Genomic DNA, 12,476 nt, shown 5'->3' with positions numbered 1-12,476 from the left:
AAAGATTCCATCTACCCAACAAACTGTTTTTCTTACTAATAATTAACTTGTTTTTCCATTTTTCACTATCAAATAAAATACATATATAACTGAGTGTGCAATTAATAGAACAGCAAAATTAAAAAACTTACTTGTTTAATGAAATGGTATTATCTTCGCGGACCCCCAGGAGTCCGGGAACCACAGGTTGGGAATCACCGATATAAAGCATCATCAGTGGTGAAAAAGAGGTTGCAAGACCTTATCGTTTATGCTTAGATTGGATGGTGAACAACTCTTTGTACATGGTAAATCTCTATATCGTCTGTTCTGAAATATAGCGCATTCGAATCTCTTTGCCAAACATGCTCGCTCTTTCAGCCACGAGGGCGTTATATAGTGACAGTCAACCCCACTATTCGTTGAAAAAAGTAGCCCATGAGTTGGCGGTTGGTGTTATTGGCTTGTTGCTTTTCCTATAGCATATCACTTCAAAATTAAAGACGTGTAGCGCAAATAGCTCTCGAGTAGCTTTGCGCGAAATTTAATAAATAAACAATCTGAATTAAATATATTTTTTTATTTTATCGGCTTCGTGTGAACAAATTCATATGTATCTGATGGACATAATGATGATTTGTTTTCCACTGTCAATGATTCCATATCCTCAGCCACACATAAAATTTATTCTCTATAACTTCAAATTATAGAAGCAACTATATTAGATATTGATAATGCTCACTCTCTCAATTTAGATATCAACCTCATGAACAGCAAATTTGCACAAACGCAATACGTGTGACGAAAGAAACGATTGTGAATTTGGAATACTTTGATTACCTCCTTTTTAAAATGGAATATACTAAAAGCTGTTTCACTAATTCACTGTTTTACAACATTATAGACAGGGAATATATAATTGTTCTCAATAAGCGACAAAGTTCTAGTTATTCATTTCTGTGAAACTTAACTGTAATAACTTTTATATTAGTACGGCCACATATAAGCCACTGTACCAACTTATATTTTATAGACAGATTTCAATCGTGTTTTTGAAATAACACTTTAAAATGTTTCCGTTTTCAAATTAATTTCTTGCCTCTAGCCTTATAAGCTGCACATAATTCAATGGTAGTAAATGACAGCAATGTATCTTGTGGATCCAAGCCTAAGAATGTTTATCATTTCACATTCGTATTTGTTTATCATTCAGTATTGTAATATCAAATGTGTGACTTTTTTGTATGGATTGATTTTATTCCGTTTCCTTGAGCCCGGTATGGTTCGAATCCCCGTCTCACCAAACATGCTCGCCCTTGCAGCCGTGTGGGCGTTATATTGTGACGGTCAATCCTACTATTCGTGGGTAAAAGAACAGCCCAAGAGTTGGCGGTGGGTGGTGATGACTAGCTGCCTTCCCTCTAGTCTTTCACTGCTAAATTAGGAACAGCTATCGCAGATAGCCCTCGTGTAGCTTTGCGTGAAATTCATAACAAACAAACCGTTTGCTTGAGGAAGTCACTTAATTTGTGTTGTGGCTTAGTCATTTGATATGAAAGTTACCAAAGACAATTGCGTGTTAGGTGGTTAAGCTTTGACTTGATTAGGCTTAGTGGTTACCGACCACCCTCTCGAGAAGCGAGGCAAGGAGTTTATTCCGGGTGGGCATGTCTACAAATAGTGAACTAATTTTATGTATATACATGTGAATACGTATTTTAACATAATTTTTATAGAATGAAATACGGTGATTATAGCTGAATTGTGGGTTACTGCTTCGAATTGCTCTTTGTTAAACCAACCGTAACCCGCTGATTTGAGATAAACTACTCGTTCACCCGTTTTCCCAACTTGTGTTACAAAGCGTGACGATAAAAATGAAAAAGCCGTCTTTTTTTTACTTTAGATTTTGTTAGAAAACAACTCAAGTAGGAAAAACAAGTGATATACATATACAAAACAAAATAAATGCACTCTTCCTTTTGGTGGTTAATAACGCTTTGGTTTTATGATTTGGCCATTTTTTAATACATAAAATATCGAATCATTGTTATAACCCGAAATGATTGATGGCTAAATAATAAGAACGGCCTATTTAAACTTTCATAGGGTTATTGTTGCCCTACTTATTTGTTTATATGAGTCAGTATTAATATTATTGTCATGACATAAATATTCAGGCCGTAAAACTCGGACTTAGTTTCAAAAAATCCAAAGAAATAGCTGTATTTTGGTTAACCAGGCTTGAGTTATACCGAGGTGTTTAGAATGGATTAATAAAATATTCTAATATATTGAGAAAATTACTAATTTTAGCTCTTTTTCTGGCATTCAAAATTTGTTAAATTTATTTTCTTTATTCATTTAACAAGGTTAAAGCCATGTAGGATAAGTTACCAAAAAACACGTAAAATGTTTTATGCAGTTATTAATCCAAATGTAGAAAAATATATGAAAACATAATTCGGTATCTTGATTAGAAATTATCAGCAATATTTTTTTCCAACTAACTGACTCGTATAGGATGGGATATTTCTGGCTCTACTGTGAAGTTTCGATCATAGGAACACACGATGGCCTTCGTTTGCCTTATCACAGGTCCCAACTAAAGGGGTAATTAGGTACACTTTACTGGGGCCCATCGGCCCAAGGTGCCCAGAGGGCAACAAGTCCATTACATGAGGGAAAAAAAAATCAGACTAGATTGTTGACATTTTATTGAATTTTATTTATATGGCTAAATATTATACCAATTTCTGCCCCAAAACCTCTTATGTATACGTTTTAAATGTTTGACGTTTCAAGTTGTTAACATTGAATATTGCAGTCATTTTGGCTTCCATCTTGTAAACAAGTGGAGTGTTGGTTGTTATTTCAGTTTTGTTGTGATTTTATAAATCTATCTTGAAGGGTAAATTGTTATTATGTATTTAAGTATATGGATTCATAATTTGTTGCCCTCCAGTGGCACAGCGGTATGTCTGCGGACTTACAACGCTAGAATCCGGGTTTCGATACCCGTGGTGGGCATTGTGTAGCTTTGTGCTTAATTACAAACAAACAAACATAATTTGTTATCTATAAGCACTTTTTCCTCTCTCCGTTTGAGTACAAAATTAGTTTTTCAGGTTTACACTATCTGCTAAAACGTACACCAATACATTTGTAACCAGTAACCTTTATAATAAAAGCACTCAAATTCCTAAAATATTTCCAGTCACCAAAATGTTTTCAACTAGTTTATTGTCAGGAGTTTTAATTTGTCTTTCATTAATTAGTATGTCTGTATGGCGCGGGACGAGGACTCGTATTATGAGTTTGTTCTGGGCCCAGTGAAATGTTGCTTGAGGTCTGCTTTATTAGAGTGTTATTAAGGAAGGAACTGAGAAAGAAACACGTAAATTAAATTACAATGTTATTCCTTTAACCTGCAGAAAGCAAAACTATAGCGAGCATAAAGCACAGATGTGATGAGAAAGAGTACTCTGAGGCGTAAAATGTTCAAATTCACAATGTTCATGTTATATTGTTCCTAGAACTTTAGTCGTCACGGTGATCCGATGCCGCATTTTCCATATTTAGAAACGTCTGCTGGTCATTCTTGAAAAACAAATACTATGAATATTAAATGACCCAGTATTACGAATGTCAAAGTATGCATGATGTCTTGGTATATATGAATATTCAATATCATATTTGATGAGTTTTCGGCGTTCATAGTGACATATTTATTGGCATTAAGCTATGCGCACATCTACGCACCGCATTAGTTTTCACATATATATGATATGACATTTGTCCCATTGCATATACTGTGCTTCAAATATTATGATGACACGTGCATGTGCTCGTTGTTAAAGTCGAGTTCGTTACTGATTTTTTTAGCGGAAGTCGATACAATACCCATAATACGCACCCTATATTGGCAAACACATTCCACAAATTGACTTGTTGTGTTCGGAGATATGGCGATACAGGGATTACCAAAAGCGCCACTTACAGTTTCTTTTTTTCAGTGCTTTATTGTTCTCTGGATTTTAGAACTAAAAACGGCCCTTATGGGAACTAAATTAATTAACAAGTTAATACAGTTTAAGTTTTATTTATAATGAGCTAACTTAGAAATTAATAGACATTTGTCAGCATAAATTAATATTCTAGCTTTTATAAAAACAATATAAATTTTAGTAGATTAACTTAATATTTAATTTTTTGTGAATTTTATTAGAAGTGAGCACATGGCACAGCACAAATAATAATTTCATAAGTACTCTCTATCTTGTGGTAATGTATAAGAACTCTTGATTTGTAGCAAGTGGAGGTAATGTTATTTTGAAAAGGAGAGTAAATAAAGCATAAAAAAGCAATCAGATCATAAAATTAAACATTTATAAAACTAGTTCAAAAAATAATACATTGAATATTAGTAAATATTCTTTATATTCTGTGAAGTTTATTTGAACTTGTTCGTTTGTGATTAATTTTATGTCTAGGAGTTTTACTTTATTTTTTCATTCATTTTTTTATTAACAAGACTATTCAGAGTTAAATTTAGAACTACACCCAACCTTTTACTTTAATTACTCTTTTATTGTTGTTTTTAATTGTTAAAACGTTTTTTCTTTTGGCAGCTTGGCAAAAAATTATTATATACTTTTAATAATAATATACTTCTATATATTATAAGTTAGTTACAAAATGTATATTAACATCGTATGAAAGTCTTTAGAAAATTATAGATTTCATTTAATTCCTGAAGGTCAGAGTAAGTGATTCAGGGAAACCCTCATTGTCATCTACAACTCGAGTGATGGTGAACGTAAAAGACATCAATGACCACAAACCAAAATTTACAGAATCGCTTTATCGGTGTCCTGTGTTGGCATCCAGTGAAATGGCTGAAAGGTCTCTTTGTCGGGTAAGTTTGCAATAGCATTTGGGTTAAAAAAATTCGTGCTTGAAGAAGTAAAATCCAAAGATATGGTAGGGAAGTGCACATAAATCTTTGAAGAAACATAATGTCCTTCCATAATCATGTACATTTTGTAGATAACCAGTAAGAATCAATATAAGAAATGTAAAATTTGTAAATTTGGTTCTTGCTGGCTCATAATTAATATGTTTTGGAAGTTAAATATAGTTATTTGGTCTTTTTAAATTTTGTTACATGTTATAAAAGATCAGGAGTCATGTTATATGTTAGGATTCAAAGTAAATACTTAAGTGCAACGACAATGTCAAATGAAATAGCCATAGCTTTGATACTTAACTCAAGCATATAGTTTTTTCCAAGATACGATAAATATGACAGTTTGTTTTTTTGTCTTGTAAAACCAAATTATAAAATAGTGTATATACTTGCATCTTTCATACTACATATGTCTTCTGTATTGCAGATTTGAATTAATAAATATGATTATGTTACTGTTTATAGGTTTTTTTCTTCAGTAAATTGCAAATATATATTCAAATGAAAAATATCAGCTTAATCTTCATATGTTGAGGGTCTTGGTGAAATGTTTCTGTCAGAAAATTTTTTACAAAACTAGAAATTAATAACAAATAATCAAGTTTTTTTTACTATCTTCTTATTAGTCAAATTCTGAAGTTCTGTTGCTACTGTAATAGGAATCCTGTGAATAATATGAATACTTGTTTTGTATAGCTTCACTTGTTACTGTGTTGGTTGGTTTACCAAAAAGATTTATAATTTATTCTTTTATATAAGTGGCTCATTAGAATAAAATTTCTTATGTACATATAATATTTGATTATTTTCGTAATAAAAAATTTAATTATGATTTTATATATAGACTAGCAGCATTACCGGTGTTACCCGGGTTTTCGAAAAAAACAACAACTATTCTCTCTGTTTCCCTGTTCAATATTTCGATAGGTAAAATATATTTTGTGAATTTGTGAAAAAACCAACAACCTTAGGTCTGTTTTTTTAAAATAAACTACTAACCTGTTTTAAATCCGGACTTCCTTATGAATTATGTTTTTCGTTTTTTCTTCACTGGCAAGGATATTTAGGCCCTTATGGAGAATATTTAAATTATCTTACACACGTATGAATACCTGTTCTGGCGAACAGGATAAGCCTAGCTCTATTCCCTCCATACCCCGTCATCCCTTCTCAAATATTAAAACTTCACAGGTAAATATGTATGTAATATTATATTGAATTAGCTTTAATGTAAATTTAATATATTTTCATGAATGTGATACTGTATTCAAATTATGAATATATTGATGTATGAAATATACTACAAATAAAATGCAATATTGTATTTTATAATGTATCAAAAGAAAAAATAATCCACTTCCAGGTATAGAATCACCCCGAGAAAAAAAAGTAGAATAAAATACATCCACTGACTTGACTTTAATCTCATTTTACTTAATAAGTGTTATAATATAATTAAGACTTACTCTTTTTTACATAGTCTATTTTATACTTATAGGCTAGGCCTATCGTTTTTCTTTTTCACACACAATATTCTAATTCTGCATACATTTCTTTTGTGGTTATAAATATATGATGTATTAGCAGATGTATAATTAATAATGAATAACTAAATAGGCCTGTCTATTCTAATAGTGACAACAACAAATACAATTTCCAGATTTAATCCATCTTACACCCCATGCAAGCGCTTTACCAGTTACGCTGACTTTACTTTAATCTCATTGTACACAAAAATTATTATAATTTAAGCCTTACTCTTTTCACGTAGGCTATTGTATGGCAGACGGCATAATCTTATTTTATAGGCTAGGCCTACTGTTTGCTTTTTCACATACTACATTCTAATTCTGCATACAGTTCTTTTGAGATTAAATATATGATGTATTAGTAGGTTCTAAATTAAATGTTAACTCAAACTTACCCAAAAATGTCAAGTCTGCGTAGAATTTATTCGTGTAATATAATGTTAACGATAAAATTATCGGACAGGTAGCAGACGACAGACGCGTTTTTCAACGAAAAATTGTCGTTTCGCGCACCTTCACGTGAGGGAAGTGTGACCTGCGCAGTGAAAGTGGCAGACAAACAAACAGAGATTTTGACTTTTATTTAAAGATAGTAGGTGTCCTCTATTATTTAATATCTTTATTTCTTACTTGTGACCCTCTGCATCCTGGAGATGAGCTGGTTAGCTATGGATCAGAAGGTTCTAGGCTTACACCATTATGATGCTGAATTTACTCTACACTTTCAACTGGGAGTGTCTTTATAAAATTAATAGTCAATCTCATTATTTGGTTCACAGCTGAACAAAATTCTTTTGGCAGCAGTTATTACTGAGTGTCTGACTTTCCCCTGATCAGCAATTCGAAATTAGGAATGTTTATGCCTGAACGATAGGAGTCTGTGACCTGTATATTTAGCCCATTTGTTGCTTAAGGTGTCATTTAGGTTAAAAATACCAAATACCCAATTTGTTTCTTTTATCTGTTAATTTTGTTATTATTCAATTACTACATAAAAGAGTGGGTAAGTTTTGTTGTGTATTTTCATATAAATTGTGAGGATACTGGTATCTGTTATTTATTGAAAGATCTTTGCACAGGTTATTGCAGTTGATCATGATGAAGGACCTAATGGTGATGTGGAGTATAGTATACAAAGATCAAACCCTAGTGACTCTTTTCACATTAGTCGAAAAACTGGAATTATCACATCAGAGAAGAAACTTCAGCCTGGCACAGAATATGAACTCATTGTAAGCATGGCATTTACTAGAAGTAACAGTATCTAAAATATGATTTTATCTTAATTTGAAGAACATATTGAGTAACTATCAGACTGCAACACCTTCACTGGAAGAACATAAATACATCTGGTATATTTAATTGTGGTTACAGGAAAAAAATAAAAGATTTTAACAATTTGTAAACAGTAAACAGATGAAAAACAAATAAAAAACAACACCAGTGTACACTGAATTATTTGATTTTGTAAGTATTTTATATGAAGTAAGTAATTTGGATTCCTCACAGTTCTGTATATCAAGAATAGTTTAAAATTTTTTGACGTTATAAAATCTTTAAATAGCATATACTCAAGTTCGAATTTATCAAGTACTTAATTGAAATTTATTATCTAAAACTAGCAATTACCTCTATGTGCTGCTTAACTAATTTCCATTATAGTATAATTGAAAGAGTTATAAACCATACATATGTGAATATTGATTAATATTAATTGGTTTCATTACTTGAAAATATACTGGTATTTGTATGAAATTTAAAAAAACGTTTTTACTATCTAACTGATTAAGGTTTCTCAAACTAGCTTGAGACCCTTTTCCAAGACCTTGGACATCCTGGTTAAGGACCTCACCTGATGATATAATGGATAGTTTAAGTAATAGCCACTTTGAGATAACTTCCTTTATTGCAATTAGTTATTTGAAAACAATTAATCTCAAGTATAAAATGTGTTATATAGTCATTTTTATTGCATTAAATACAGTTCTTGCTGAAAATACTACTTTATCCAGTGTCAGGGTAGTTTTAAAGAGAATATTCCTACATGTGCTGAGGCAATACTGTGGACCCTAGATTTTTGGAACCACTGAAATAACTCATCGTAGCTGACAATGTTACAATATAAATGTGTAGGACCTTTTTTTTTAAAGGTTTACTGGAATAACTAAAGCAATGTTAGCAGTGATTTAGTAGGAGGTAAATAAATAAGGTATACATATATCATTACATGTTTGCATCCATACTCTCCAAAAATTATGGGTTGGAAATAACGACATTTATGTTATTGGTTTTGTTAATTTACTGAATAATATATGATTATCATCTTTTTTCATTATAAGTTTAAGTTTATAGAATATTAAGTATGTTATGTTAAAATGATTTTGAATATGCAAATCAGCAAGTCATGTGACAACCACAGTTGATATAAAGTCATGGTGGAATGGTGTGTATTAGAACTACATTTTGACATTACTTGACATTTGTTGGTAGTGTGATGTATTGAAAATTGATTGCTTTTGGGAAGGGCATGTAACAGCTCTTTCTGACACAAAATATTCTTATACTCAGATCACAAAGATGTGTCCAGATTGGGGATTTAGAATTTCTAAGACAGAGTTATCTCTCGTACTTAATTACATTGGAAAACAAAGAGATATGGATCAACTAAGGGCACCAGGACCATCCAAAATGTAATGTCTTGTAACAGATGGGAATCCAAGGATACAAAGGTCAGTGTATACAAAATGCTTCCACAAGATATACATTTGACCACTGCATACCTCAAGCATTTGGAAAATTAAATAGGTTTTCATGCTTTTCCATGTGAAGACATATTGGTCAAACCACGGGATACAGCACATATGGATTTAAGTGTGATCAGACTGTTGAAACAGGTGCTGGGAAACTGCTGTCATCATACACTAGAGGGGTTAAGGAAAACAAACTGGAAGGATTGGTGTGCTTTGGACATTACAGCCTTATGACAGAGCATTTTGCAATCATAATTACCTACAGGGCTATTATCAAGATGTACATTTGTTGGCAAGAACACGACCAGACATGGCAACATAGACTGTAACCATGTAATGAGGTTCCGAAATAATTTTAATGTAGTGTACTCAACTTTTGTACTCTTTATATTTATATATTTATCAGTGTAACATTTTTTAGGTACAAGCCATTGATAATGGTGAGCCAAGACACTTTGTGGCAGTACGAGTTCTTATTGAAGTTGTTGAAGGACCTAAAATTTCTCTACATCCTCCTGTCATCAAGAATTCAGAGTCGTACAATGTGGTTACTGCTAGTGACCGAGTACAAGAAATGGTTACATTAATTGAAACAGAAGATAAGGATGGAGATAGGTTATGGTTTTCAATTGTTGGTGAGTTTAATTTTAAAGTATGGATAGCTAAAGAGGATTTGTACAGTTTTCACATTGTAAAGCATTAAAATGTTTTTACCTATCAGTAGAATATATGCAATTGGTGTTAATTCTCAGTTTTTGACTTCTTTTTTTTTTGTAGTTGTACTTACTGAATTACTTAATTTGAACTACTCATGCTAATATTTCTAAAATGATAAATCTTAATTATATTTGAGACCGAAACACTGTATTTGTGTTATAAAATTGTCGGATATTTATTAAAACAGTATAAATGAATAATGTTTTCGTGCATTTTAGAGAGATAAAAAGCTTGTAAAGATTTTGGAAGACTAATTTATATGAAAGAAGCTTACTTTGGCTAATTTACTTACAAGCATAATTGAATCCTTCATATTTGATCTACTCTTATGTTTAAATTTTTTTACATGAATCTTCCTAAGTTATGAGTTGAAATATGAATTATACCTGTGTTGCTTGCAGTGAATGTGAATTTACCATAGGTTTTATACTACTTTTTTCAATAGGTGGTAATACTAATGAAACATTTATGATGAAGAATGATGGTGGTGCTGTTCTTTTAGCAGGGATGGTAGATGGTGAGATGTGCAGCCAGTATGACTTAAATATCAGTGTGACAGATGGAACTCATACTGTTTACACAGTGGTTTGTATCTGTATAAGTTTTGTACTAAAGTATGTAATAAATGATAAAATTTATATTTAGAAAAAAAAGTGTTCATTTGCCAATTTGTCAAATAATGAATATTATAATGTTCAAATTATTGTATATCTTCACATTTTTGTAACTAGGTTAACAACATTCATTAATGATATGATAAATTTAAGGTGCAGCATGTGAAAGTAAGTTGTAACTCACAGGTTTATTCAACTCTGACATATATATATATATATTCTAAAAATTTTACTACAAATAAAATTAGTGAAAATACACATTGCTTATTTAAATAACATTAAAAGAAGAAAGGTTTTCTTCATATATAGTCACTTTTGCAGAAATTGGTTTTGTTTTTTCAACATGTTGCTAGTTTTGATGAAATTATAGCAATTTTTATATGACAAGTGAATTTTTTGGTCAATTTTTGTATCTAAAGAACAAACTTGGAAGCAGTTTACTATGGATGTTATACAAACAAATAGATATGAAAGTTGTGTGATTATGAACTTCTGTTCGTACAATGACTACTGATTTTCAAACTTTTGCATACTTAATATGATCAAAGAGTTATAACATGTATGTTATTGTTTTTTCCAAAAATAAAAAATAAATTTTTTATTTCATAATTCAAAACAAGTTCTTTTTTTCAAAAAAACTATTGTACAAAAATTCAGAAAAATAATCATAGTTAAAGGAAAAAGAAAATTAATTTGTGTGTATATATATATATATGTGTGAAGAACTATTTGCTCAGAAAAGTCATTGTACAGACTGACAGTGTTCATTTAATTAAAGAAAATTAAGATTAATCAGAAATAATAATGCTAAATTTATAAAATCACTGGGATAAAAAAGAAGTGATTTCCATTTATTTATATTTCCTTAGCTTGTTATTATGATTAATTTTTGTTTTATACTCATTAATTTGAAGTTTTTATTTTTTTTATCTTGTTTTAAGTATTCAAGATAAACATATTCCTTATTGAAAGCAAAGGATGGCTGCAAGTAAAAAACCAGGTTGGCCCACAAAGGGTATAAGGGATAAAATGATAGAAAAGCATCACAATTTAAGAAATTTAAACTGACTGGTTTGACAGGAGGTGTAGAAGATTATAGAAAATCAAGAAATTTGGTCAAACAGGAAATTAGGACATCAAAAAGGATGAATGAGAAAAAAAGTTGGCTAAAAATGTAAAAAATTAACAGTAAGGATTTTTTAAAATACATTAAGGGTAAACAAAATGTTAGGATGGGGTAGAACCTTTGAGGGATGATAAAGGAAGGTTTGTATCTGATGATTATGAGATGACTGGGTCATTCAATTCTGCTTTTTCTTCAATTTTCACTAATGAAGATTTAAGCAGTATTCCTCATTTTGAACAGTTGATAGATGGAAAAAAAAAGATTGAACAGGATGATCACATTAATTCTGAGCTTATTAAGAAAATATTGGTAAGTGTAAAGAATTATAAGGCTCCTGGACCAGATAATATTCCCCCAAGGGTTTTGAAGGGGGTTAAGGATTGGATATGTGAACCACTTGGTACTATTTTTTGTAAATTGGCTGATATTAGTCCTCTATTCAAGGAGGTAATAAAATGTGGCCCTGTAATTATAGGCCTATTGATTTTACATCAGTTGTGGGAAAAGTCTTGTAAAGTTTGATAACAGATATTTTGCAAAGTCATCTAACAAAGTTTATAATTTTATTGGATAGTCAACATGGTTTCACTAAGGAAAAATTTTGTCTTACAAATTTTTTTTGACATTTTTTGAAAAGGTTACTGCTTATGTAGATGAGGGTAAGGATATAGATTTGGTGTATCTGGATTTTCAGAAAGTATTTGACAAGGTGCCACATAAAAGACTTGTAAAAAAAAATTATCCCTATAGGTGTGGGGGATAAATTAACAAATTGGATGGAAGAAAGACAGA

General features: G+C 31.0%; 1 protein-coding gene across 1 annotated transcript in view; it reads left to right on the top strand.

The window, feature by feature from the left end:
- Positions 1-4,799: 4,799 nt before the first annotated feature.
- Positions 4,800-12,476, top strand: part of LOC106460087 (fat-like cadherin-related tumor suppressor homolog) — a 79,527-nt gene continuing 71,850 nt past the window's right edge. The window contains exons 1-4 of the mRNA XM_022386704.1: positions 4,800-4,897; positions 7,557-7,709; positions 9,649-9,862; positions 10,390-10,529. Coding sequence (XP_022242412.1) covers positions 4,874-4,897; positions 7,557-7,709; positions 9,649-9,862; positions 10,390-10,529 — 531 coding nt within the window. The 5' untranslated portion in view covers positions 4,800-4,873. The remainder of the gene's footprint in view (positions 4,898-7,556; positions 7,710-9,648; positions 9,863-10,389; positions 10,530-12,476) is intronic.

The sequence above is a fragment of the Limulus polyphemus genome, unplaced genomic scaffold (assembly GCF_000517525.1).
Source record: "Limulus polyphemus unplaced genomic scaffold, Limulus_polyphemus-2.1.2 Scaffold705, whole genome shotgun sequence".
Classification (NCBI taxonomy): domain Eukaryota; kingdom Metazoa; phylum Arthropoda; class Merostomata; order Xiphosura; family Limulidae; genus Limulus; species Limulus polyphemus.
The sequence above is the reverse complement of the archived record's forward strand: the minus strand, read 5'-3'. Positions and strand labels throughout refer to the sequence as shown.